This window comes from Gymnoscopelus braueri, assembly GCF_963280865.1.
Source record: "Gymnoscopelus braueri genome assembly, chromosome: 3".
Taxonomy (NCBI): domain Eukaryota; kingdom Metazoa; phylum Chordata; class Actinopteri; order Myctophiformes; family Myctophidae; genus Gymnoscopelus; species Gymnoscopelus braueri.
In genome coordinates this window covers 50,846,036-50,871,029 of record NC_137612.1, presented here as the reverse complement: position 1 = coordinate 50,871,029, position 24,994 = coordinate 50,846,036, and the positions used below count along the sequence as shown (strand labels likewise).

The 24,994-nt window shown below is 42.3% G+C and overlaps 1 protein-coding gene across 1 annotated transcript in view; it reads right to left on the bottom strand.

The window, feature by feature from the left end:
* The window catches only part of gnai2b (guanine nucleotide binding protein (G protein), alpha inhibiting activity polypeptide 2b), a gene marked incomplete at both ends in the record, with an annotated part of 121,068 nt that overhangs the window by 22,654 nt on the left and 73,420 nt on the right, over window positions 1-24,994 (bottom strand). The window contains 2 exons of the mRNA XM_080424706.1: window positions 7,026-7,167; window positions 9,232-9,274. Coding sequence (XP_080280832.1) covers window positions 7,026-7,167; window positions 9,232-9,274 — 185 coding nt within the window. The remainder of the gene's footprint in view (window positions 1-7,025; window positions 7,168-9,231; window positions 9,275-24,994) is intronic.

The window sequence follows — 24,994 nt, the reverse complement described above, 5'->3', positions numbered from 1 at the left end:
CAATTGATAGAAAATAAGTCATTTTTTGGGTGAACTCCTCCTTTAACAAAAAAAAGTATCCCCTACCTTTAACATGAGGCTTGACTTCAGTATCCAGACAAAGACAAAGTGCACCCCTCCATTCCTAAACCCCCCCCACTCCTACACCCCCCCATTCCGAAACCCCCCCCCCCCCCCACTCCTACACCCCCCCATTCCTAATTTTTTTTTCGGAGTGGGGGGGTGTAGGAGTGGGGGGGTTTTGAAAACTTGGAGTAAACCCTGCCATTCCGAAAAATTGATATAAATCCTATCTATCTAATTTTTTTTTTTTTGCGGGGGGGGGGGTGCATATGGGGCACCCCCCTGCAATTATTTTTTTTGTGGACTCATTCCGAAAAATAGATATAAATCCTATCTACCTAATTATTTTATTTTTTTTGTGGGCACCCCCCCCGAAAAAAAAAAAAAAAAACCGGGGGTCCCTGGCTCCAGAGACTCGACCCTGGCCACTCGGCCGGTCGGCTCAGGCCTCTCCGGCCAGGGACCCCCAGGGACCCCCGGGGAGGCCTCGAAGCTGGGTACTCGCTCCAGTCCGGGGACCCCCGGGGGTCCCGGGGGGTCCCTGGCTCCAGAAGCTCGACCCTGGCCGGGCTCAGGACTCTCCAGCCGGGGACCCCCGGGGAAGCCTCGACCCGGCCCAGGGAGCCTCGAAGCTGGGTACTCGCTCCAGTCCGGGGGACCCACGCCTCCGGGGGACACCCGGCTCCCCAGGCGGTCCCGTGGACCCACTCTTAAGCACCCCTCCACGGGCGTTAAGTGAAGTGACAGGCCACGGCCAAAGCACCGCAGGGACCTGGTAGTACAAACGGCCTGGCGCGCCCATGGGACTATTATGGACTTAGCGCCCACTCTTAAGCACCCCTCGACGGGCGATAAGTCGGGGGGTCCTGCGGCCTACGGACCGCATATACCTGGTGGTACAAGCGCTGCCGCAATAGTTATCATGCCCATTAGCAGAGTCTTGTTTCCTCGCTGAGGATTGTCTTCTTCCCTCTATGGCCTGAGCCGATTTCATTTCTCTTGGCTATGGTTTCGCTGGGTAGGGGACAGTGGGAATCTCGTTCGATTAACTCGGTACACGACACAAGCAGGGTTTGAGAAACGGAGTCTCCGGAGCGCGCCTTCGCGCCCCCGCGGCATACGGAGCTCTTCGCCGAGCCCTGTGATGGGGCTCGAGGCGAGGCCGACCGCGGGGCCCTCGGGCGGTCCGTTGCAAGGCAACTAGGACAGACGGTGCGTCTCGGTCTCGCTTGGCCGGGGTCGGCCGCGGAGGAGTGCGGAGGACAGGCCACCGAGGCCTCTCCGCACGTGGTCCCTCCGCGCCTGGTCGGGCCCGCAGGCTGCAAGCAGCGTCCGCCGAAGCACGCGAGGTGCCGACGGGGCCCTTGCAAGAGGCGGGTAACGACTCCGAGTGCCTATCAGTCAGAAAACGTAGCGGGTTCCACGGCCCTTGCGGGCGGCGTGGTTCCTCGGAACACAGTGCGAGACTAGAGTGGCCACCGTGGCCGACGGCGGGCCCTGCATTCGGGCAGGCCTGCCGTCCGTCCCCAGCGTCCGCACGCTGGTCCATATATCCGGGCTGGGAAAAGTTGCAGAGACTCCCGGGAGAGAATTTCAAAGGAGGGGGCCCCGCTCGGGCCACCCGGCGGAGACGGAGACGGAGCCTCGCCCCGGGCTTCGCGACGGCCAAGCTCCATAGGTACGTTCTGGAGCGAGTCGGCGCCTCGCCCGGGAGACTTTTTCACAGGAGGGGTGCCCCATATGCACCCCCCGCACAAAAAAAAAAAAAAGAAAAAAGTTAGATAGATAGGATTTATATCTATTTTTCGGAATGGCAGGGTTTACTCCAAGTTTTAAAAACCCCCCCACTCCTACACCCCCCACTCCTAAAAAAAAATTCGGAATGGGGGGGTGTAGGAGTGGGGGGGGGGGGGGGGGGTTCGGAATGGGGGGGTGTAGGAGTGGGGGGGTTTAGGAATGGAGGGGTGCACCCAGACAAGGGACATGGCCATGCATTGCAACACTAGTTCTCAAAGTTGGGTGCAGGGGACCCCCAGGGGTCATTGAGGGGGTTCCAGGGGGTCCTACTCCCCAGTTAAAAAAGTGATAGTTAGGAATCCACTGCATTACTTTTTTTTTAAAAACAAAACCAAAAGAAGTCATGTAAAACAGTCTGTGTTTGCACTAGCAGGTTGGGGCTCAGAGAGGGTCTGAGCCCTTGGATTTACAGTGTTGCCAGCGCTGCAAAAAGCGAAATAAAATATATACTCACACATTTAAAATGTGCCCTGCCAACAGCCTCAAATCAATCCATTCCCACAATGAGCTCACAGTGGCTTGGCCTTATCTTGCACATTTGGGTCTTATTGGGCCCCGGCCCTCTCACTCTGTCATTTACATTTACTGCGTATCCTCTCCTCCACTTTCTCTGACTCAACTACAGGGCAACTTCACCGGCAACTTTATTCCTCCCTGAAGGGCAGTTGTGTTTTGCACAGTGGTGATAAAGTTACTAAGTACATTTACTCAAGTCCTGTACTTAAAGGGATACTTCACTTTCGGGCCGGGGACACATTTAAAAAATATATTAAAAATAAATGAAAAAAGTTATGGAAAATTCATGGCCCCCTCACACATTAGTAGGACACTGCGTGTCGTGAGGGGGCCATGAATTTTCCATAACTTTTTTCATTTATTTTTAATATTTTTTTTAAATGTGTCCCCGGCCCGAAAGTGAAGTATCCCTTTAAGTAAAATTTTGAGGTACTTTTACTTTACTGGAGTATTTCCAATTGTCTATACTTTTAGTTCTACTCCATTACATCTCAGAGGCAAATATTGTAAAACTTTAGTTACTAGTTACTTTGTAGATACTCAATTATTACATTATAAAACATACTTTAACCACTTTAGCCCTATTTTATACCTAGGCTATTTGAAAATAGCAGATCTACAAGATCACAATGCGTCGCATCGCGACGCGTTGTGAGCTTGTAGATCTGCTATTTAAAGTAAACAGTAACAGACTATTTTTACAATGCAGAATCGATACTTTAACTTAAGTAAGAAATGTGAGTACTTTTTCCACCACTGGTTTTGCGGCATTGCGTTGCTGTCGGGCAAAAACCTTGTATCTCCATTCATATTTTCCATATTTCTCCATATTTCCATATTTCTTTTGTAAATGAATGCCCTACTTCAGCATACAAGAGTGTCGCACACAAGTAGTGAAAATAACCGATCTACAAGCTCACAATGCGTCGCAACGCGACACATTTTGTGAGCTTTTCATCCATCCCATTATTCATCCATTCATCTTCAGTAGACACGACTAATACTGTAACAGTGTCTTTACAGGTCTCCCGAAAACAAATGTCAGACGACTGCAGTTGATTCAGAATGCTACTGCCCGGGGTCCTTTATATGCTTTTATACTAACACCAAGAAAGTGCTGCGCCTGCGACACACTGTGAGCTTGTAGGTCAGCTATCTCTGGTGCGCGACACCGGTCTTAAAGGACGACTTCACCGATTTTCAACCTATCTTCATATAATTGGTCCTCACTAATACTCATGATAAAATGGTACCATTTTTTTCTACTTGGTCTGTGTCTCATAGGAGGGCTGTGGACAGTTCAGAAATCCGTCTACCAGTGACATCATCGTTAGGCATGATTTTTTTTCCCAACAAGATTTCACATTTTTTATTTAGATTTGTATTAACACAAGAACAATGGCCTCTTTTATTGCATTGCAACTTTCCAGGAATAGAAAGCCTGCAGTTTCTATTAGCTTGGATTCCCCATTGATGATGTCACTGGTAGACGGGACTCTGAACTGTCCACAGCCCTCCTCTGAGAAAACGAGTAGAATTTTTTTTTACCATTTTATCATGAGTAGTAGTGAGGACCAATTATATGAAGATAGGTTGAAAATCGGTGAAGTTGTCCTTTAAGTGGCCTTTGGGGCCACCGTAGGGACAGCTGCGCTTTCCGCTCTCATGTTGCCGATCAGTATTGATTTTCTAATATTTCTTTGGATGGGAGGGGGGGGTGCGCTGCTGAAGAGTAAACCCAGAAATCACGTGATCACAAAAAGATCACCTGCTTCCATGTTAACACATTGGGTGCCAGAGGTTTATTAAAATATTATACGTTGAGTGCCTGCATTTCTTCCATCCACTTGCGTTATACGTTTCGTGCTGTGAGAAGCCCCGACGCGGAAGTGCATGTAAACAAAGCGTGCGTGCGAGACGGCGGAGGGTCCCGACTAACGCCTGGAACAATAATATTTCCAACGCGACCCTCCATTGCAGCGTGATCGCCGATCGAAAACGGCTCGTTTCCACCACATTAAAAAGAAATGGAGATATTAAGCTTTTAGTCAAGGAGATAACATTGAAAACGCCGACCGGAAGGATTTTTGACATGGAGCCACATCCAGCCTCTTCTTCTCAGAAACTCCTTGGGTGATGTCAAAGTTTCGTTTTAGCGCCCCACGTGGCCCACATGTATAAAAATAGAATTGGGTCAAAAACGGTCCGGACCGTTTTCGGCACTTCTCGTTTGGACCCTCAAAAACGGTCCGGACCGTTTTTGGCATTCAATGTGTTAAAGGAGATTTCATAACTCGATCCCGGGTCCGCCACAGCTTAAAACGTGCGCGGATAGGCCTTGCATATTTTAATAGCTTTTCTTATGCGATCTAACGCAAGGCCTATCCGCGCACGTTTTAAGCTGTGGCGGACCCGGGATCGAGTTATGAAAATTTTCTACTGTACCATTCATCCTAAGATATCATAACGTCATAGAAAAGGTAAGAAAAACGTAGTCCAAAATTCTCCTTTAAAGGATTCACAAAAGTCAATTTTTCGCAGATTTCTGTTGTTTTTCAAAAAACACTTAGAAAAAATCCAGCTGGCCAATTTTAACGAGCAGGTGTCCGCGAGGAAGGAGGTCATGGAGAATGATTTTTCAAAGGTACAGTAAAATCGCCGTTTTCGCTGGCAAGGGGATGGTAGACGGATGAATTCATTCATGAATTCCTGGCAGTGAATGAGTTAAATGCCCTGCTGTCTGCCAAAAACGATAAGCTGCGTGGTGGTTGCTGGCCGTGGGTCTTGCGACCTGGGTCTCAACACTTAAGTTTGATTTATTCTGGTGCCAGGGGGAGTAACGTGTTGCATGTAGGCCTATACTGTATGTTTAAATGATGTTTCTTGAACTCTGGTATTAGATCTACATCTTGTGTTCACTCAGGTTGATTCCATGTGCAGAGTTGACATGGTGGGTTCATGTGATGAGAGGGAATGATAGGAGAGAACACACGGACAACTAGGTACCTGTATGCAGTGGTGGAAAAAGTACTCAAATGTTTTACTTAAGTAAAAGTATCAATACTGCAATGTAGAAGTACTCTGTTACAAGTACAAGTCCGGAATTCAAAATTTACTTGAGTAAAAGTACAAAAGTATTGGCATCAAAATATACTTAAAGTACCAAAACTAAAATATTCGAAAATAGCCTAAGTATAAAATAGGGCTGAAGTGGTTAATGTATGTTTTATAATATGATAATTTATATCTGAAAAGTAAATAGTAACTAAAGTTTTCAAATAATTGTAGTGGAGTAAAAGTACAATAGTTGCCTCTGAGATGTAGTGGAGTAGAAGTAAAAGTATTGGAAATTGGAAATACTCAAGTAAAGTACAAATACCTCAAAATGTTACTTAAGTACAGTACTTAAGTAAATGTACTTAGTTACTTTCCACCACTGGAGAACACACGGACAACTACGCAAAACAAATAACTTGCTTTGATGATTTGTTTGTTTGTATAATGTACTAAATGTTTGACTTTATATCCCCTCCTTTATATCGCCACTGGTGCTTTGTTTAGATTCATTCTAGATTGCTTATTGTTTGATATGATGTTATCTGAGCTATTTCTTGCTGCACATTAATCTATGTCAGAGGGAGCCGAGTGGTGGGGAACCAAGCTTAGGCTGGGGTTGCCACAGTGGTGGTAAAAGTACTCACGTTTCTTACTTAGGTAAAAGTATCAATACTGCAATGTAGAAATACTCTACTGTTACAAGTAAAAGTCTGGAATTCAAACTTTAACTTTACTTACTTAGTCACGATGTCCTATTTCAAGTTTTCAAATGTATAAAAATCTTTTGAAAATAGCCGATCCACAAGCTCACACTACGTCGCGATGCGACCCATTGTGAGCTTGTAGATCCGCTATTTTCAAATGGCCGAAATGTATATAGGGCTGAAGTGGTTAATGTATGTTTTGTAATAATAATCAAAATTTACAAAGAAACTAGTAACTCAAGTTTTCAAATAATTGTAGTGGAATAAAAGTATAATGTTTGCCTCTGAGATATAGTGGAGTAGAAGTAAAAGTACTGAAAATTGAGAACACTCCGGAGAAGTAAAAAAGTCCTCAAAAGTGTACTTAAGTACAGTACAAAAGTAAATTTACTTAGTTACTTTACACCACTAGGTTGCCATGGCAAACATGGCATTTGGGCCGTAGGGCCAGAGCCTTTTCTGGCGATTCTGGACAGCCGCCTCTCCGACTGACAGTGACCACCAGGCACTGCACTCCCTCGGGTCGTCTGCGGCGTGTGTGCCGAATATGAAGTCGGTCGGGCGAACGGTTCTCGAGGTACGTGGATTACAGACGTACATAGGTACGACGTACGTACAGAGATTCCCTGCATTTATAGTAAGATTCTTATACTATACCATTATATACTATCTAACATTATTGTAATACTATATTATATTATTATATACTATCTTACACTAGTATATTTATTATTATTGCTATAGTAAATTCCTTGCACCGGCAGGTTACAATAGTTTGTGTGCGTGTGTGTGTGTGTGTGTGTGTGTGTGTGTGTGTGTGTGTGTGTGTGTGTGTGTGTGTGTGTGTGTGTGTGTGTGTGTGTGTGTGTGCGTGTGCGTGCCTCTTACCTCTCGTGATGGGTCATCGTAGTTTATCTGCAGACTGTTCATAGCTTTAACGATGGCCATGATGGACTGTAAGGTGTTACTGAACACCACAGCTCTGTACTGCCTACGCTCATCTTCTGAGTAGCCTGCTTCATGGATGATCCTGTCAACAACAACAACAACAAGTGGAACATCGCTTAATTACACGATTATAAGCAGGAGTAATAAAATAAATTAAAAGAAAAAAAAAACGGAAAACTAAATACTGGTCAGGAAGAATAAAAATCACACCCAGTGTGAAGAGTGTTGCAATCAGCTGCAGCTGTTGAGGCCGTGCTCAAACGGACGGACAAACGGACAGACCCACACACACGGTCAAGTGTAGGAGTGGCTGGCACCACTCAAAAACGATCAGATGGGTGCTGTATTTACGAAAAAGTTTTTTCATATAAGTACTGCTTAACTCCCAAATGGTGTGGACTGCAGACTTGCAACGAAAAGAAATCCAAGGCACTCCGTCTTTGATGAAAAAAATATATTAAGGATTTATTTTGAGCAAGGCAAGTGCTGTATTTATCTAGTGCGCGTGCGTTGCGCACCCAAAAGCGCGGACATAAATCGGCGCCCCTGCTTCTGCCCCTTAAAAAAATTATATGCCCTTCGGCCACAGTGGCCTTGATGCTCCGCCAAAACTGCCCTAGCTGAGAGTACCATTTTCTTCTCTGTCTCTTTACTGTCAATACAGTTTTTAAACAGCAGTGTGTTTTGTTGAGATTCTGAATTCTTATCCCCCCGTGACTCCCCATCCCCATCTTCAAATGAGTTCAGTGACTCTAATTATTCCAGGGCTGAGCACGTATTAACTATTCATTTCACTGATAGTTGTACTATGTTTAATAAAAAAAAAGAATTATATAATTTGTGGACGTAAAATCATTGATTGATTGATTGATGTACTTTATTTAATAAGACATGAGAATAACAGTACATGGAAGTACAAATTCACAATACAAGGTCTACTAAACTGGAAGACTCATTAAGCACTGAGCTTGTTTAAGATGAGATCCCCATGCACACAAATCATGATGACATATAAGAGACAGACAGATATACACACTACATTATATATATACATTGTTTTGTTTGATGGCCTTCCAGCCCAGGCATTTGGCCTTTGTGACCTAAAAAAAATACACAAAATAATGATGAAATTCCAGAACTGGTGTGAGGTATGACTGCTGTTTTATGTCGGGCAGTTTGCTGGACATAAGCTGGACACGCGTGCATGGGTGTGTTTGTGTGTGCGTGGTTACAATTTCCAAGCGCCTTGGTGGAACTTGGTGATTTGCGTGTTGGCAGGACTTGCATTATCAGGCAACAGTCAGCTGAGGACTCAAGTCTAACTTTCCCCGCAGTGAAATAGGAGTTACAGTGTCCCTCGGCTTATTTTAAAGTCCATAAATCTGTGAATAAAGTGAATTAATCTGTTCCATCTCCGCGCCTACAACATTATGCGTCTCTCCCCCGATCCATTTTCATGCCACAGCACTGACAGCTGCATTCTCTACAAACGCGACTCATTTATCCTGGGAAATCTTTTCCTGTCCAGATGACGGCAGTTGAAGAGACATAGTAGTTCTTCTCCTTAAATGCCTCCTTCAGCTCAACTTCCATCGAAGTGTATTACTTGTCTCAATAGCGCATTCCGCAGTAACGGTGGTTCCCAAACATGTTGTCTCGAGACCCAAAAGAGACATTCGGTGTCCCCCCCGGGACCCAAACTTACCAAAAATACATCATGAATAAAAAAATGTTTAATTTTTTTTCCGCTTTGCTCTGTTCACCTCAGTTGGGCCTATAGCCATGGTTTGGTGGGTTTGAGAGTTTCACTTGATTAATTGGTGTATTAAAAAAAAGAAAGAAAAAAAAAACTATCCCTCACTTATTTCATAAAACATTGTTGCACAATATTTACTGCCAAAAACAGTAAAGATTGTTTATTGATTTTAGGATGAATATCAATTATTGCTTGGACCAAAGCATTCAGATTTGGTCTCGTCCGGTAAGTCACAGGTTATCAAGCTGTGTGGTCCAATGTGTTCAGCTAGGCTCCAAAGACAATGTTTATTATAATGTAGTATTATTATCATTATCATTGATGGCTGAATTTTGCTCTTGTACCCGTAAACCAAATATAACAATAAAGAACATTCTTTGTGTGACTCACTTCATCTGCTTGACGATGGTGCTCTTCCCTGACTCCCCAGCACCTGTTGACATAAAACACACATTTATGCATGAGCTGTTCAATCTTTCAGTCTTCCTGTACACAGAAGTCAACTCTTGCTATGGTTTCCCTTGTAAAAAGACAAATAAATATACATAAGCATAACCACAGTGTCCATATTCTGTGATAATAGGTGAACATTCAGCATCATGGTTCGCTCGCCCCATCCTGTAGTACACTGTTTCACAACGTGGGGTCCAAATGGACCCTTTTGGGTCTGTGTTAAACAAACACAGACAATTTAAATTAGGGTATCAAATGGGGGGAGGCTTGTGTGTGACTGTTCTCGCCAAACGTGGCCACAGTAGTACGTCTGCTGGTCAATTAAATGCATTTCAATGAGAATACGTGCAGAATTGTTTTTTTCTTCCCGCCCAGAGCAGATTCTTTTTTTTCACGTGCGCAACCAGTGAGAACGGCTGTTCTCAGAGTCCACTGACTGTGTGACTCATTCGTGGCACCACAGTGACCCGACCCTGTCCTGTCTGTCACCTGGCATCAGCTCAAAACTGCCTTGATCCACCGCTCAGGGGACCGCTCCAACCTGCCAGCCCTCATCATATTCACACACACACACACACTCACCTGACTGCCTAGCTCTCATCCACAGAGAGGAGAGGTGAGGTGAGGGGGTGATCTTTTGGTGCCATGCCCAGACGTTATTTATTTGTGCCCCTACGGGGTCAGGTACTGAAGCTGTGTGCAGGAAACCTGCCAATGGTGGAGCATTGATTTCTCTCTCTGTTCTTCTTTTACTTGGCGCTGCCTCGTCTCCCAACTCGCTCCTCATGAGGCTTGTGAGAATCCCTTTTAACCACTTAAGCCCTGTTTACAATATGTTGCTGCCGTCGGGTCCAAAACTGTAACTTTTCAGGATTCAAAAGTACCAAAAATAGCCGATCTATGAGCTTAACCCAACCAAGACCGGGAAAGCATCTGTCATTTTAGATTCTAACCACTTTAACCATTATTTTATACTTTGGCTTTAAAAAAATAGCAGATCTACAAGCTCATATCGCGGCACAGAGCTTGTAGATCTGCTATTATTGAAAAATCCCGAACATTGTGCAAATCTTTAAATCTTTTAAAGGCCACATTTGTAACTCAAATCTTTGCTTCAGGGGGTCCCTAGAACAAAACATTTTGAGATGGGGGTCCATGGCTAAATACATAGAATTTTGGGATTCCTTGACATGAAAAAGTTTGAGAACCATGCACTGATATTATAGCAACATAAGTGTTAACTGTTAGGATTTAGAAGACATTTTGTAGAATCGGCCTTCAGGTCTTAACAGGTTAAATTGTGTTGCATCGCAATGCATTTTGAGCTTGTAGATCGGCTATTTTTGCTACATTTCGTGTGACACTGTGGCATGACGAAGTAGGGCGCCATCAGCCCATGTACAAAAATAACACGCTCTATCAGTGACGGTGTGTGTAGCGGTGTTGCTAATGTGCTGCAGGGACACATCATTTGCAACGCACGTCTCCAACAGCGGCGCCTGGGGTCGGCAGCACGAGGCCTGTTTGGAGCCGGCAGTCGAACATTTTAACCCATTAAGACCGGGAACGCACCTGTGTCTTTTTGATGTCTTTGGCTATTCAAAAATAGCAGATCTACAAGCTCGTAGCACGGCACCGAGTGGCGCGCTATTTTTGAAAAATCTTGAACATTTGGGCAAATCTTTGATGCATATATTTTTTTTAACTCAAATCTTTGCTTTGGATTTAGAAGACATTTGTAGAATCGGCCCTCAGGTCTAAATAGGTTAAACATGGTGCACACAATCATAACTTGGCATTTCTGGGTCATTATCTGTGAAAAATAGAAATTTTTCAAGATTAAATTTGGATTTTTTTGGGGGGGAAATAGCAGGTCTACAAGCTCGCAACGCTACTTTCACTACTAATCATGTTGTCGCTATCAGGCAGAAACCTTGTATCTCCATAATCCAATGTTTGATGTGTTTTTGTAAATTAAAACATAAAAGTATACGTTTGTCATACTACAGTGTCACACAAAAGTAACAAAAAATAGGCCTCAGCTTCTGTCAAATGTAAGAACCCTTGGCATCACTGTGACAACATTAAAGTGGTTCTCCTCCTTATTTACTGACTGGCCGGACCTACCAGGTTTCTTGAAAAGGTTTGCTCTCATCCATCGTACCCTCCTGACTGGGGTTCCCCAGGGGTCTGTACTTGGCCCCCTCCTTTTCTCGCTCTACACTAACTCTCTTGGCTCTGTCATCTCATGCTCAGAAGCTCCCCTATCACTGTTACACCGATGGTACCAGTGTCAATTTTGACAGCAAATTTTGATTTAGTTTTTAGTCTTTTGAGTAAAATTCCATTTAGTTTTTGTCACATTTAGTCATCTGGAATGTTTTAGTTTTAGTAAAATTTTAGTCGACTAAATATACAATTTTTGATTTAGTCGACATAAATGTATTCTGGCGGGCAGCGATGGCGTCGTAATGCTTGATTTATACTTAGCTGCATGCCGAAAATAGCAGATCTACAGTACAAGTGTATCCGCTATTTTCGGAGAGTGACACCTGTGCGCAACCAAGCGTAATATGACTTGTCTTAGTTCTGCTCTTCTCCAGTAGTCCCTCACTAACATTTTAGTATAGTTTTTTTTGTCGAAATTGTCAATATATTTAGTCATGGTTTTGTCATCAAAGTTTAGTTTTTATTTAGTTTTCGTCAGTGAAAAAGGCAGATGAACATTCTCCGTCATATAGTTTTAGTTGATAAAATGAACACTGGATGGCACTCGACTGTTTTTCTCGAAAATAGCCGATCTAAAGGTTTACAACGTGTTGCGATGCTTGTAGATCTGTTATTAGTATTTTCAAAACAAATCTTGACAAAAGGTTACCAGCACCAAATCTTTTCAGCTGGTGGTCCGCTGACAAATACTGTACATATATTAATTTGGAGGTCCTTGCCATGAAAATGTTTGAGAACAACTGTTCTAACAACATTAGACAGCAAGTCCAAATAAGCAAGTACACTTTAGAAACAAGGCAAAAAAAAACACAACCTGCAATACCAATATTTACAAGCAACTTTACAGAAAAACAAGCCCAAAATCGCCTGTAATAAGCGGACTTTGAAACACTGGTTCCAACTTCCAATTGTCCTGACAGTCAACTGTCCTTCAAGGCACACATTGCAGCGGTCACTCACTCCTGTAGGTTTACACTTAACGACATTCAGGTCAGCTTATCACCCTAACCTGAGGGAGTAAGCATGCTAGTAGTTATTGCATTTTTTTGGGTAGTTATTTATTTATCTGTTCACAGCGGTGTAAAGTAACAAGTACATTTACTTAAGTACTGTAGTACAATTTTGAGGTATTCGTACTTTACTTGAGTATTTCCAATTTCCAATACTTTTGCTTCTACTCCACAACATCTCAGAGGCAAATATTATACTTTTACCCCAATATCATAAATTATGATATTATGAAACATTTATGAACCATTTAAGCCCTATTTTATACATAGGCTATTTGAAAATAGACGATCTACAAGCTCACAACACGTCGCATCGCGACGTGTTGTGAGCTTGTAGATCTGCTATTTTCAAACATTTTAGTACTTTTACTTTTGGTACTTTTTCTTGTAACAAAGTATTTCTATATTGCAGTATTGGTACTTTTACTTAAGTAAAGAATTTGAGTACTTTTTCCAACACTGTCTGTTCATTATTTATGTTCATATATTAATTCTGATTACATTAGTTCAGCTCCACAGCAGACAGGCACATGACCAAAACTAATGCTATGGTATAGTGATTGTAAATCGTCAAAATCTAAATCCTAATTTAGGTTTGCTTCCCCGATGATATATAATGACAAAGTATGCGGGACCTTAACTGCTCCATGTGACACACAATGCAATAGGCCAGAGCGACAGACGAGTCATCACTATGGTGTGGACACATGATTAGTCAGGTGCTAATGAGGAGGACAGGAGTGTGATTTTTAACAGCTGGATGCCTAAGTGATTATCCTTGTGTTTGTTTACACACCTTATGTCAAGGTTGAATGTTTACTTGGCAGAGCACTAAATCAGTTTTAGTTGTATTTATTTATAAGTGCATAAAAGTGGAAGTCCCGCACACTTTCTTCACTTACAGGAGTAGTTTATTAGGCTACAACGTTTCGGTTTAGACGACCTTCAAGGTCGCTTATAGCCTACTGAAACGTTTATTTGTTAGGATCCCCATTAGCTGTGCCCTAAAGCACCGCTAGTCTTCCTGGGGTCCACATATAAAAACAATACATGTAAATATCGCGCCATATCGCGTCATATCCTGCAGAATGACACCAGACCATTATTGGTTGGGTAGCTTGTCAATCAAAAGGGGGGGCGGGGAATGAATGCTATTGGTTGTGTAGCTTGTCAATCAAATCATCCCGCCCCTCCCAGAGCATAACCTACTTTATCGTAAATTTTAAAATAAATGGGACCATAGTTTACCAAAACGCATATCATGATGATTGAAAGGAGACTTTAAACTAGCGACTGGAAGCATATAGTATTCATGTCAATTTTTTGAATCCCTTTTAACCACTTAAGCCCTGTTTACTGTTACGGTTTCGAACCCTTCACCTGCACCTTCTACGTCTGGAGTTCCTGTGCACAATCCAGTGCGCCGTTCTCATTCTTCCACCTAGACACTCAGGCTCACTTCATCATTCTCCTCCCTGTGGCAAGCTGACTGGGTGTGGCACTGCACACCTGTTTCCATTTTCCCATCATCACCAGAGTCTTCAAGAACCCTGCCTTGACTCCGCCCCTTGCCAGATCTTCCCATAGAATTACCTGGCAAGTATAGCTGAAGCCTACATTGTTGCTGTCCGTACCCTGTAGAGCTATTTTCTGTGGTTTTGCTGCAATCATTCTGATCGCTTGTTTTTTGTCTCACTCCAGATCTGCAGTGCCACTCCCTGCTTGCCACCACCATTCCTCTGGATCGTTTGTTTGGCTACCGACCACATGCTTGGACTCTGACTACTCTCATGGACTCTCCCTAAGTATAGTTTTATATTATATAATATCTACATATATACATATATATTTGTGCCACTAGTTATATATGTATATCCATGTAGATTTATATAGATATATCTATACATGTTCAGTTTTGTGTATTATTTTGGACATTAAAACGCCTCGCAAGGCATTAACCCTTTCCTGTCTCCTGAGTGGTTGCATTTGGGTTCTGAACAAAACTCAGTCTTAACAGTTTACAGTATATTGCTGCTGTCGGGTCCAAAACCGTAACTTTTCAGGATTCAAAAGTACCAAAAATAGCCGATCTATGAGCTTAACCTACCCAAGACCGGTAGATCTGCTATTATTGAAAAATCCCGAACATTTGTGCAAATCTTTAAATCTTTTAAAGGCCACATTTGTAACTCAAATCTTCGCTTCAGGGGGTCCCTAGAACAAAACATTTTGAGATGGGGGTCCGTGGCTAAATACATAGAATTTTGGGATTCCTTGACATGAAAAAGTTTGAGAACCATGCACTGATATTATAGCAACATAAGTGTTTCAGAAAACTGTTAGGATTTAGAAGACATTTTGTAGAATCGGCCTTCAGGTCTTAACGGGTTAAATTGTGTTGCATCGCAGTGCAGTTTGAGCTTGTAGATCGGCTATTTTTGCTACATTTCGTGTGACACTGTGGCATGACGAAGTAGGGCGCCATCAGCCCATGTACAAAAATAACACGCTCTATCTGTGACGGTGTGTGTAGCGGTGTTGCTAATGTGCTGCAGGGACACATCATTTGCAACGCACGTCTCCAACAGCGGTGCCTGGGGTCGGCAGCACGAGGCCTGTTTGGAGCCGGCAGTCGAACATTTTAACCCATTAAGACCTGTCATTTTACATTTCTTTGGCTATTCAAAAATAACAGATATACAAGCTCGTAGCGCGGCACCGAGTGCCGCGCTACGAGCTTGCAGATCTGCTATTTTTGAAAAATCTTGAACATTTGGGAAAATCTTTGATGCATATATTTTTTGGAACTCAAAAATCTTTGCTTTGGATTTAGAAGACATTTGTAGAATCGGCCCTCAGGTCTAAATAGGTTAAACATGGTGCACACAATCATAACTTGGCATTTCTGGGTCATTATCTGTGAAAAATAGACATTTTTCAAGATTAAAAAAAAATATGTTGGAAATAGCAGGTCTACAAGCTCGCAACGCTACTTGCACTACTAATCATGTCGTCGCTATCAGGCAGAAACCTTGTATCTCCATAATCCAATGTTTGATGTGTTTTTGTAAATTAAAACATAAAAGTATACGTTTGTCATACTACAGTGTCACACAAAAGTAACAAAAAATAGGCCTCAGCTTCTGTCAAATGTAAGAACCCTTGGCATCACTGTGACAACATTAAAGTGGTTCTCCTCCTTATTTACTGACTGGCCGGACCTACCAGGTTTCTTGAAAAGGTTTGCTCTCATCCATCGTACCCTCCTGACTGGGGTTCCCCAGGGGTCTGTACTTGGCCCCCTCCTTTTCTCGCTCTACACTAACTCTCTTGGCTCTGTCATCTCATGCTCAGAAGCTCTCCTATCACTGTTACACTGATGGTACCAGTGTTAATTTTGACAGCAAATTTTGATTTAGTTTTTAGTCTTTTGAGTAAAATTCCATTTAGTTTTAGTCACATTTAGTCATCTGGAATGTTTTAGTTTTAGTAAAATTTTAGTCGACTAAATATACGATTTTTGATTTAGTCGACATAAATGTATTCTGGCGGGCAGCGATGGCGTCGTAATGCTTGATTTATACTTTTATACGAAAATAGCAGATCTACAGTACAAGTGTATATCAGCTATTTTCGGAGAGTGACACCTGTGCGCAACCAAGCATAATATATGACTTGTCTTAGTTCTGCTCTTCTCCAGTAGTCCCTCACTAACATTTTAGTATAGTTTTTTTTGTCGAAATTGTCAATATGGTCATGGTTTTGTCATCAAAGCTTAGTTTTTATTTAGTTTTTGTTAGTGAAAAAGGCAGACGAACATTCTCCGTCATAGTTTTAGTTGACAAAATTTACACTGGATGGCACTCGACTGTTTTTCTCGAAAATAGACGATCTAAAGGTTTACAACGTGTTGCGATGCTTGTAGATCTGTTATTAGTATTTTCAAAACAAATCTTGACAAAAGGTTACCAGCACCAAATCTTTTCAGCTGGTGATCCGCTGACAAATACTGTACATATATAAATTTGGGGGTCCTTGCCATGAAAACAACTGTTTTAAACAACATTAGACAGCAAGTCCAAATAAGCAAGTACACTTTAGAAACAAGGCAAAAAAAAACACAACCGGCAATACCAATATTTACAAGCAACTTTACAGAAAAACAAGCCCAAAATCGCCTATAATAAGCGGACTTGGAAACACTGGTTCCAACTTCCAATTGTCCTGACAGTCAACTGTCCTTCAAGGCACACATTGCAGCGGTCACTCGCTCCTGTAGGTTTACACTTAACGACATTCAGGTCAGCTTATCACCCTAACCTGAGGGAGTAAGCATGCTAGTAGTTATTGATTTTTTTGGGTAGTTATTTATTTATCTGTCCACAGCGGTGTAAAGTAACAAGTACATTTACTTAAGTACTTTACTTAAGTACAATTTTGAGGTATTTGTACTTTACTTGAGTATTTCCAATTTCCAATACTTTTGCTTCTACTCCACTACATCTCAGAGGCAAATATTATACTTTTACCCCACTACAATTATTTGAAAGCTTTAGTTACTAGTTATTTTACTTTTCAGATATAAATTATGATATTATGAAACATATATGAACCATTTAAGCCCTAATTTATACATAGGTTATTTGAAAATAGCCGATCTACAAGCTCACAACGCGTCGCATCGCGACGTGTTGTGAGCTTGTAGATCTGCTATTTTCAAACATTTTAGTACTTTTACTTTTGGTACTTTAAGTACATTTTGATGCCAATACGTTTATACTTTTACAAAGTAAATTTTGAATTCTGGACTTTTTCTTGTAACAAAGTATTTCTATATTGCATTATTGGTACTTTTACTTAAGTAAAGAATTTGAGTACTTTTTCCACCACTGTCTGTTCATTATTTATGTTCATATAATTATGAATTGTGATTACATTAGTTCAGCTCCACAGCAGACAGGCACATGACCAAAACTAATGCTATGGTATAGTGATTGTAAATCGTCAAAATCTAAATCCTAATTTAAGTATGCGGGACCTTAACTGCTCCATGTGGCACACAATGCAATAGGCCAGAGCGACAGACGAGTCATCACTATGGTGTGGACACATGATTAGTCAGGTGCTAATGAGGAGGACAGGAGTGTGATTTTTAACAGCTGGATGCCTAAGTGATTATCCTTGTGTTTGTTTACACACCTTATGTCAAGGTTGAATGTTTGCTTGGCAGAGCACTAAATCAGTTTTAGTTGTATTTATTTAAAAGTGCATAAAAGTGGAAGTCCCGCACACTGTCTTCACTTACAGGAGTAGTTTATTAGGCTACAACGTTTCGGTTTAGACGACCTTCAAGGTCGTTTATACTGAAACGTTTATTTGTTAGGATCCCCATTAGCTGTGCCCTAAAGCACCGCTAGTCTTCCTGGGGTCCACATATAAAAACAATACATGTACATTTAAAACATACATTTAAAAAGACAAAACATGTATAAAAAATAAAAAGTACATTCAACTTTATAGTTCACATACAAAATAAATTTAAGAACACATACATATAAGACTAATTAAAATGCATGAAAAACAATCTAGAACATCCTACGACAAATATTTTCCCAGGTGTCTCTTTACTAGCTTTTTGAATAGTGATTTCTGTGTCAGTTTGGTCATTGTCCGTTGTAGCCTAATAAACTACACCAGTGTGCGGGACTTCCATTTTATTCATGTTGCACTGGTTGCCTGCTCCTACCATAGACTGTATAAAATGAATGGACAGCGTTACGCCCCTAGATTCTACAGACCGTAAATGAAGCCGATTGTTCAGCTGTGTGCAATCCGCCATCTTTCAATATCGCGTCATATCGCGTCATATCCTGCAGAATGACACCAGACCATTATTGGTTGGGTAGCTTGTCAATCAAAAGGGGGGGGGCGGCCGGGCGGGGAATGAATGCTATTGGTTGTGTAGCTTGTCAATCAAATCATCCCGCCCCTCCCAGAGCATAACCTACTTTATCGTCAATTTTAAAATAAAACCAAAACGCATATCATGATGATTGAAAGGAGACTTTAAACTAGCGACTGGAAGCATATTATAGTATTCATGTCAATTTTTAGAATCCCTTTTAACCACTTAAGCACCGTTTACAGTATATTGCTGCTGTCGGGTCCAAAACCGTAACTTTTCAGCATTCGAAAGAACCAAAAATAGCCGATCTATGAGCTTAACCCACCCAAGACCGGGAAAGCATCTGTCATTTTAGATTTGAACCACTTTAACCATTATTTCATACTTTGGCTTTTAAAAAAAAGCAGATCTACAAGCTCATAGCTTGTAGATCTGCTATTATTGAAAAATCCCGAACATTTGTGCAAATCTTTAAATCTTTTAAAGGCCACATTTGTAACTCAAATCTTCGCTTCAGGGGGTCCCTAGAACAAGACATTTTGAGATGGGGGTCCGTGGCTAAATACATATCATTTTGGGATTCCTTGACATGAAAAAGTTTGAGAACCACTGATATTATAGCAACGTAAGTGTTTCAGAAAACTGTTAGGATTTAGAAGACATTTTGTAGAATCGGCCTTCAGGTCTTAACGGGTTAAATTGTGTTGCATCGCAATGCATTTTGAGCTTGTAGATCGGCTATTTTTTGCTACATTTCGTGTGACACTGTGGTATGACGTGGTATCACTGTGAAGTAGGGCGCCATCAGCCCATGTACAAAAATAACAAGCTCTATCAGTGACGGTGTGTGTAGCGGTGTTGCTAATGTGCTGCAGGGACACATCATTTGCAACGCACGTCTCCAACAGCGGTGCCTGGGGTCGGCAGCACGAGGCCTGTTTGGAGCCGGCAGTCCAACATTTTAAACATGGTGCACACAATCATAACTTGGCATTTCTGGGTCATTATATTGTGAAAAATAGACATTTTTAAATATTTTTCAAAACAAATATTGGAAATAGCAGGTCTACAAGCTCGCAACGCTACTTTCACTACTAATCATGTCGTCACTGTCAGGCAGAAACCTTGTATCTCCATAATCCAATGTTTTATGTGTTTTTGTAAATGAAAACATAAAAGTATACGTTTGTCATACTACAGTGTCACACAAAAGTAACAAAAATAGGCCTCCGCTTATGTCAGGTGTAAGAACCCTTGGTTCTCCTCCTCCTTATTTCCTGACTGACCGGACCTACCAGGTTTCTTGAAAAGGTTTGCTCTCATCCACCGCACCCTCCTGACTGGGGTTCCCCAGGGGTCTGTACTTGGCCCCCTCCTTTTCTATTTCTACACTAACTCTCTTGGCTCTCTCATCTCCTGCTCAAAATCTGTTCTATCACTGTTACACTGATGGTACCAGTGTTAATTTTGAGTAAAATTCCATTTAGTTTTAGTCATATTTTAGTCATCTGAAAGTCTTAGATTTAGTACAATTTTAGTTGACTACATATCATACGATTTTAGTCAACTAAAACAGTTCATTTAGTCGACATGAATGTATTCTGGTGGGCCACGATGGCGTTGTAATGCCTGATTCATACTTAGCTGCATGCCAAAAATAGCAGATCTACAAGCGTTGTGAGCTCGTATATCATCTATTTTCGGAGAGCGACACCCAAGCATAATATGACTTGTCTTAGTTCTACTGGATCTCTTCTCCACTCGTCCCTCCTTAACATTTTTGTCTGGTTTTTATTTGTTGACGAAATTGTCCATATATTTAGTCATAGTTTTGTCATCATAGTGCAATTTTTATTTAGTTTTTGTCAATGAAAAAGGCAGACATAGTTTTAGTTAGCAAAATTAACACCTGATGGCACTCGACTGTTTTGCTCGAAAATAGCCGATCTAAAGGTTTACAACGTGTCGCGATGCAATGCGTTGTATGCTTGTAGATCTGCTATTTTAAATGCTATTTTATAAATATTGTGCTTTATCTGAAAACTTTAGTGACTACTTACTTTGCAATTATCAATTATTATATTATAAAACATACATTAACTACTTTAGCCCTATTGTATACATAAGCTATTTGAAAATAACAGATCTACTAGCTCACAACACGTCGTCATCTAGATCTGCTATTTTCGTGAAAAATTCTCTGCTTCTGGGGGGTCCCTGGAACAACATATTTGAGATGGGGGTCCGCGGCCAAATACGTATCATTTTGGGGGTCCTTGACATGAAAAAGGTTTGGGGCCGCTGATTATTAGCCTGGTAAACCCTCCCTCCGGAAATCTCATTTCCATTTGATTCCAGGAGTGATCAAATGGAAATGAGATTTCCGGAGGGAGGGTTTACCAGGCTAGCTGATTATAGCAACATACGTTTTTTTCAAAAAACTGTTCCCCCAGAAGCACAGATTTGAGTTACAAAATGTTTGCTTTGAAAATATATATATATTCAAAGATTTGCTAACATTTTCACGAATAAAAGAAAATAGCAGATCTACAAGCTCTCTCTGTGCCGCGCTACGAGCTTGTAGATCTGCTATTTTTGAATAGCCCAAAGAAATCTAAAAATTACACAGATTCTTTCCCGGTCTAAATGGGTTAAAAACCACAGGGCAGTGGCGGAGCGTCCGGGGAGGCCAGGGAGGCGGCCGCCTCCGGGCCCACGACCCAGGAGGGCCCGGGCCGTCAGATAATAAATCGGTAAAATCAGGCAAAAATATGAATTAAACAACATAACCCTAACCTAACCCTAAAACCGAAATAAAGTGACAAAAAGCCCCCCAAAAAGTGACCGAATCTGCCGAAAACCCGCGCGTGCGTGCATGCGCAGGGGGGGGCCTGATCACTGTGCTGTGCCTCCCGGCCCGGCTTTGAGTTGTTCCGCCACTGCCACAAGGTAAGAAGAGGTGGACATAACGATGAAATCGATAAAACTAGGGGGAACCGTAATGTAAGGAGAAAGATGGGTTTTTAGCCTAGATTTAAACATTTCCAAAGAGTCTGCATCTCTAACAGCTGGAGGGAGAGCATTCCAGAGACAGGAGGCACGATGTGTGAATGCTCATGCTAAATGACATGAACCCTATAGGCTATAGTGTCCTTATTCTGGGGGGGGGGGATCGAAAATATTCGATCTACATTCTACAAGCTCCCACACTTAGCTAGATCGTTAAATAAGTGAACCCATTAAAATCAGGAAAGCATCTGTGTCATTTTAGACTTTAGCTATATATCGTCTCTGTCGGGTGGAAACCCTATGTCCAAAACTGTTACTTTTTAGGGTTCAAATTCAAAAATAGCAAACGTAGCAGATCTAACAGAGCTTGTAGATCTGCTACTTTTGGTGCTTTTGTGTGACGCTGTAGTGTGATCAAGTAGGGCATTCATTTACGAAAAAACACAGAGGTTTATGCCCGACAGCAACGATATATAGCTTTTTTTATATATAGTTTTTCAGAAAACTGTTTAGAAGACAATTCTAGAATCGGCCTCAGTTCTTAAAGGGTTATAAGGATAATTCCTTTTTAACAGGACATTCATGAAAGTCCTTGCGGGCTTGTTTCCAATGAGGACCTGTGAGCAATTAGGGGTTAAGAGTCTTGCTCAGGGACAAATTTCATTTCATCGACGACACATATGCTGGCGTGGCCTGGAATCGTACCTGGGGCAACCAGGGCCTCTGGCTCCCTAGGCGGGCTCACTAACCACTCAGCTATGGCCGCCCGTTAAAAATCTTTATCAAATGGGGGTCTGTGGTCTAATGCATTGGTTCTCAAAGTGGGGTCCGGGGACCCCCAGGGGTCCTTGGGGGGGGTATTCAAAAATAGCAGATGTACAAGCTCATAGCTTGCTCAGAGCTTGTACATCTGCTATTTCTGAAAAATCTTAATTTTTTTTGCAAATCTTTGAATATATATTCAAGCGAACGTTTTTAACTCAAATCTTCCCTTCTGGGGGTCCCTGGCACAAAACATTTTCCGATGGGGGTCTCCAGCCAAACATATATCCATTTTGGGGGTCCTTGACATGAAAAAGTTTGAGAACCACTGGTCTAATGCATAATCAAACTGGGGGTCCTTGGAATGAAAAAAGGTTTTGAGAATCACTGCTGCACTTGGCTTAGAGGTTGTTGAATGTTACACGTTTTCACAACGTCTCTGGTGGGTACCAGTAGTACCACTGATATAGATGTGACCAGACCATCCTTGACACCGGGTACAGGCCTGTTCTCTCTGAGGATCAATGTGCTGTCCATCATTTCATGATGAAAGAGAAGCTTGTGAAGCACTGTGTAAACCACGTTCACTTTGATGGATTGCCTCGTTGCATGCAGCACCAGCATGGCTGAACGATGTAGGGGAAATAATAAGTACGAGTACTTGGGTGATTTTTCGGACCAAATTTGCGAGTCGATTCTCAATTTAACCTCCAACAGGGGGTCCGGGACCCCTAGGGGTCCTCGGGGTTACTCCAGGGGTCCGCCAAATCTTTATGATAGGATTTCTTTTTTTTTAATTAACCATTTGAACCCTAGCATCTCTATTCTGAGGAACATTTGCCGAAAATAGCAGATCTACAAGCTCGCAACGCCTCGCGCTGCGAGGCGTTGTGAGCTTGTAGATCGGCTATTTTCGGCAAAGAGGTGCAAAAGGAGCAAATCAAGTACCAAGTATTGAAGGTTTGTGGTTAAATGTCTGAAGTGAACAATAAACATTCATTTACACAACACTGATGATAGTTAATGAAGCCATCTATGAAATCTAAAAAGGTTAATCTGCAACACAATTGTATGCGATGTAGTGGGGGGGGGGGGGGGGGTCCCGTGGTGGCTTCAATTCTGTTTACTGTTAAAAGTATAAAGGACAATGGCAGTGTTTTGGGATGTTTAGTCCGCGCTGTCAGCAGCGGGCTTGAGGCCCAGAGAGGCACGCCCCAGGCCAGGGAGCCCTAGTTGAGTGAGTGGCGTGAAGCCAGCTTCTGCTGATTCAGTGCCGTTCCAAGTTGCATACCGATAGGCACAGAACAGTAAATAATCATTCTCAGAAATAGTCTACCCAAAATTGCAATTGACATGGAAATGTAGAGTTGAGTCAACATGGCCTGCATCTGGAAACGATAAAAAAAAAAGTGGAATTAAGAAAACGACCCACTTTCGACGCCTCTTGTGATTTGTAGAAAGTTTAGCACCGAGGAACAACTTTGAGTTTCTTAAAATGACCCAATCCACTCTCCTCGACCAGATTGCAGCAATTTCCTTAAAAGCCCTGAAAGAAACGCTGATATTTTTAGCTGATGGTGTGAACAAGGTCGAATTGTTGAAAATGGTCATCTTTTCCAGAACCCAATCTAGGGACCACATCACACCAGTCCTCCATTACCTCCACTGCAGTCAAGCACAGAAAAGACTTCAAAAATACTAATCACTACCTACAAAGCCCTCAACAACCTCTCTGAACTCATCCAACGCCACACTTCTCATCCCGCTCCCTCAGGTCGGGTGATGCCAACCTCCTGGACACCCTCAGGACAAATAAGCGAACCTGGGGGTGACAGGGCCTTCTCGCGGTGGCCGCCCCGTCACTGTGGAACTCACTCCCGGCATCACATCAGAGCTGCCCCCACCCTCACCACGTTTAAAACCACACTCAAAACCCACCTTTTCTTTGTTTTACACTGAATGCAAGTCACTGCAAAGTTACAAAACGTTATCATCTCATACTTGCCAGCAATTTGTTGTGTACTTCATTGGTTATTGTTTTTCCTTGGGGGTGTTTTAAAAAATAATTGTTTTATGTTGTTTTATACTGCTTTGGTCCTGTCTTGGCTAGCTCTCATTTGTAAAACAAGTTTCCAATCTCAGGGTGACTTCCTACTAGTGAAATAAAGGTGATATCCAAAAGACCTGGCGGGGGGTGAATTAGTACATTAGTCCATCTCCGTTACAAGCTGTTTGCAGACACCTGCGCAGCACGCAGCCAGACTCATGCTACATCAACAACCGTGACGCGTTTGATAACATGAACGCAGCACGCCACCCGCGCATCTAATTTCAACAGATAGCACACATGCTGATGAGAAGAGAGGACAGGTTAGGGCAATGCCACAATATAGAAATACTCTGCTACAAGTAAAAGGCCTGTATTCAAAGAGTAAAAATACAAATGTATCGGCATCAAAACATACTTAAGCCCCTTTTCCATCACAGCTTAAGCACGACACTGTCCAGTACAGTCCAGAACCGCACCACACCGCTTCAAAATGTCTTGCGTTTCCATTGCACAAAAGTCCCCACTCGCAAAATCCCCACCCTCCCCTCCCCTCCCGAAGGAAATCAACGCCCCTTTCTTTAACACACCAACTTAGCCTCAGGCTACAGGGTTAGCCTAAATGCTAGCTTGCTTCCTCAGAGCTAGTTTGGCTCTTAAGTTATTATTTGGCCATGTTCACCCTGACTTTAATCTTCGCTATTGTTGGGAAGACCTGTGTGGTGTCTAAACACGTTG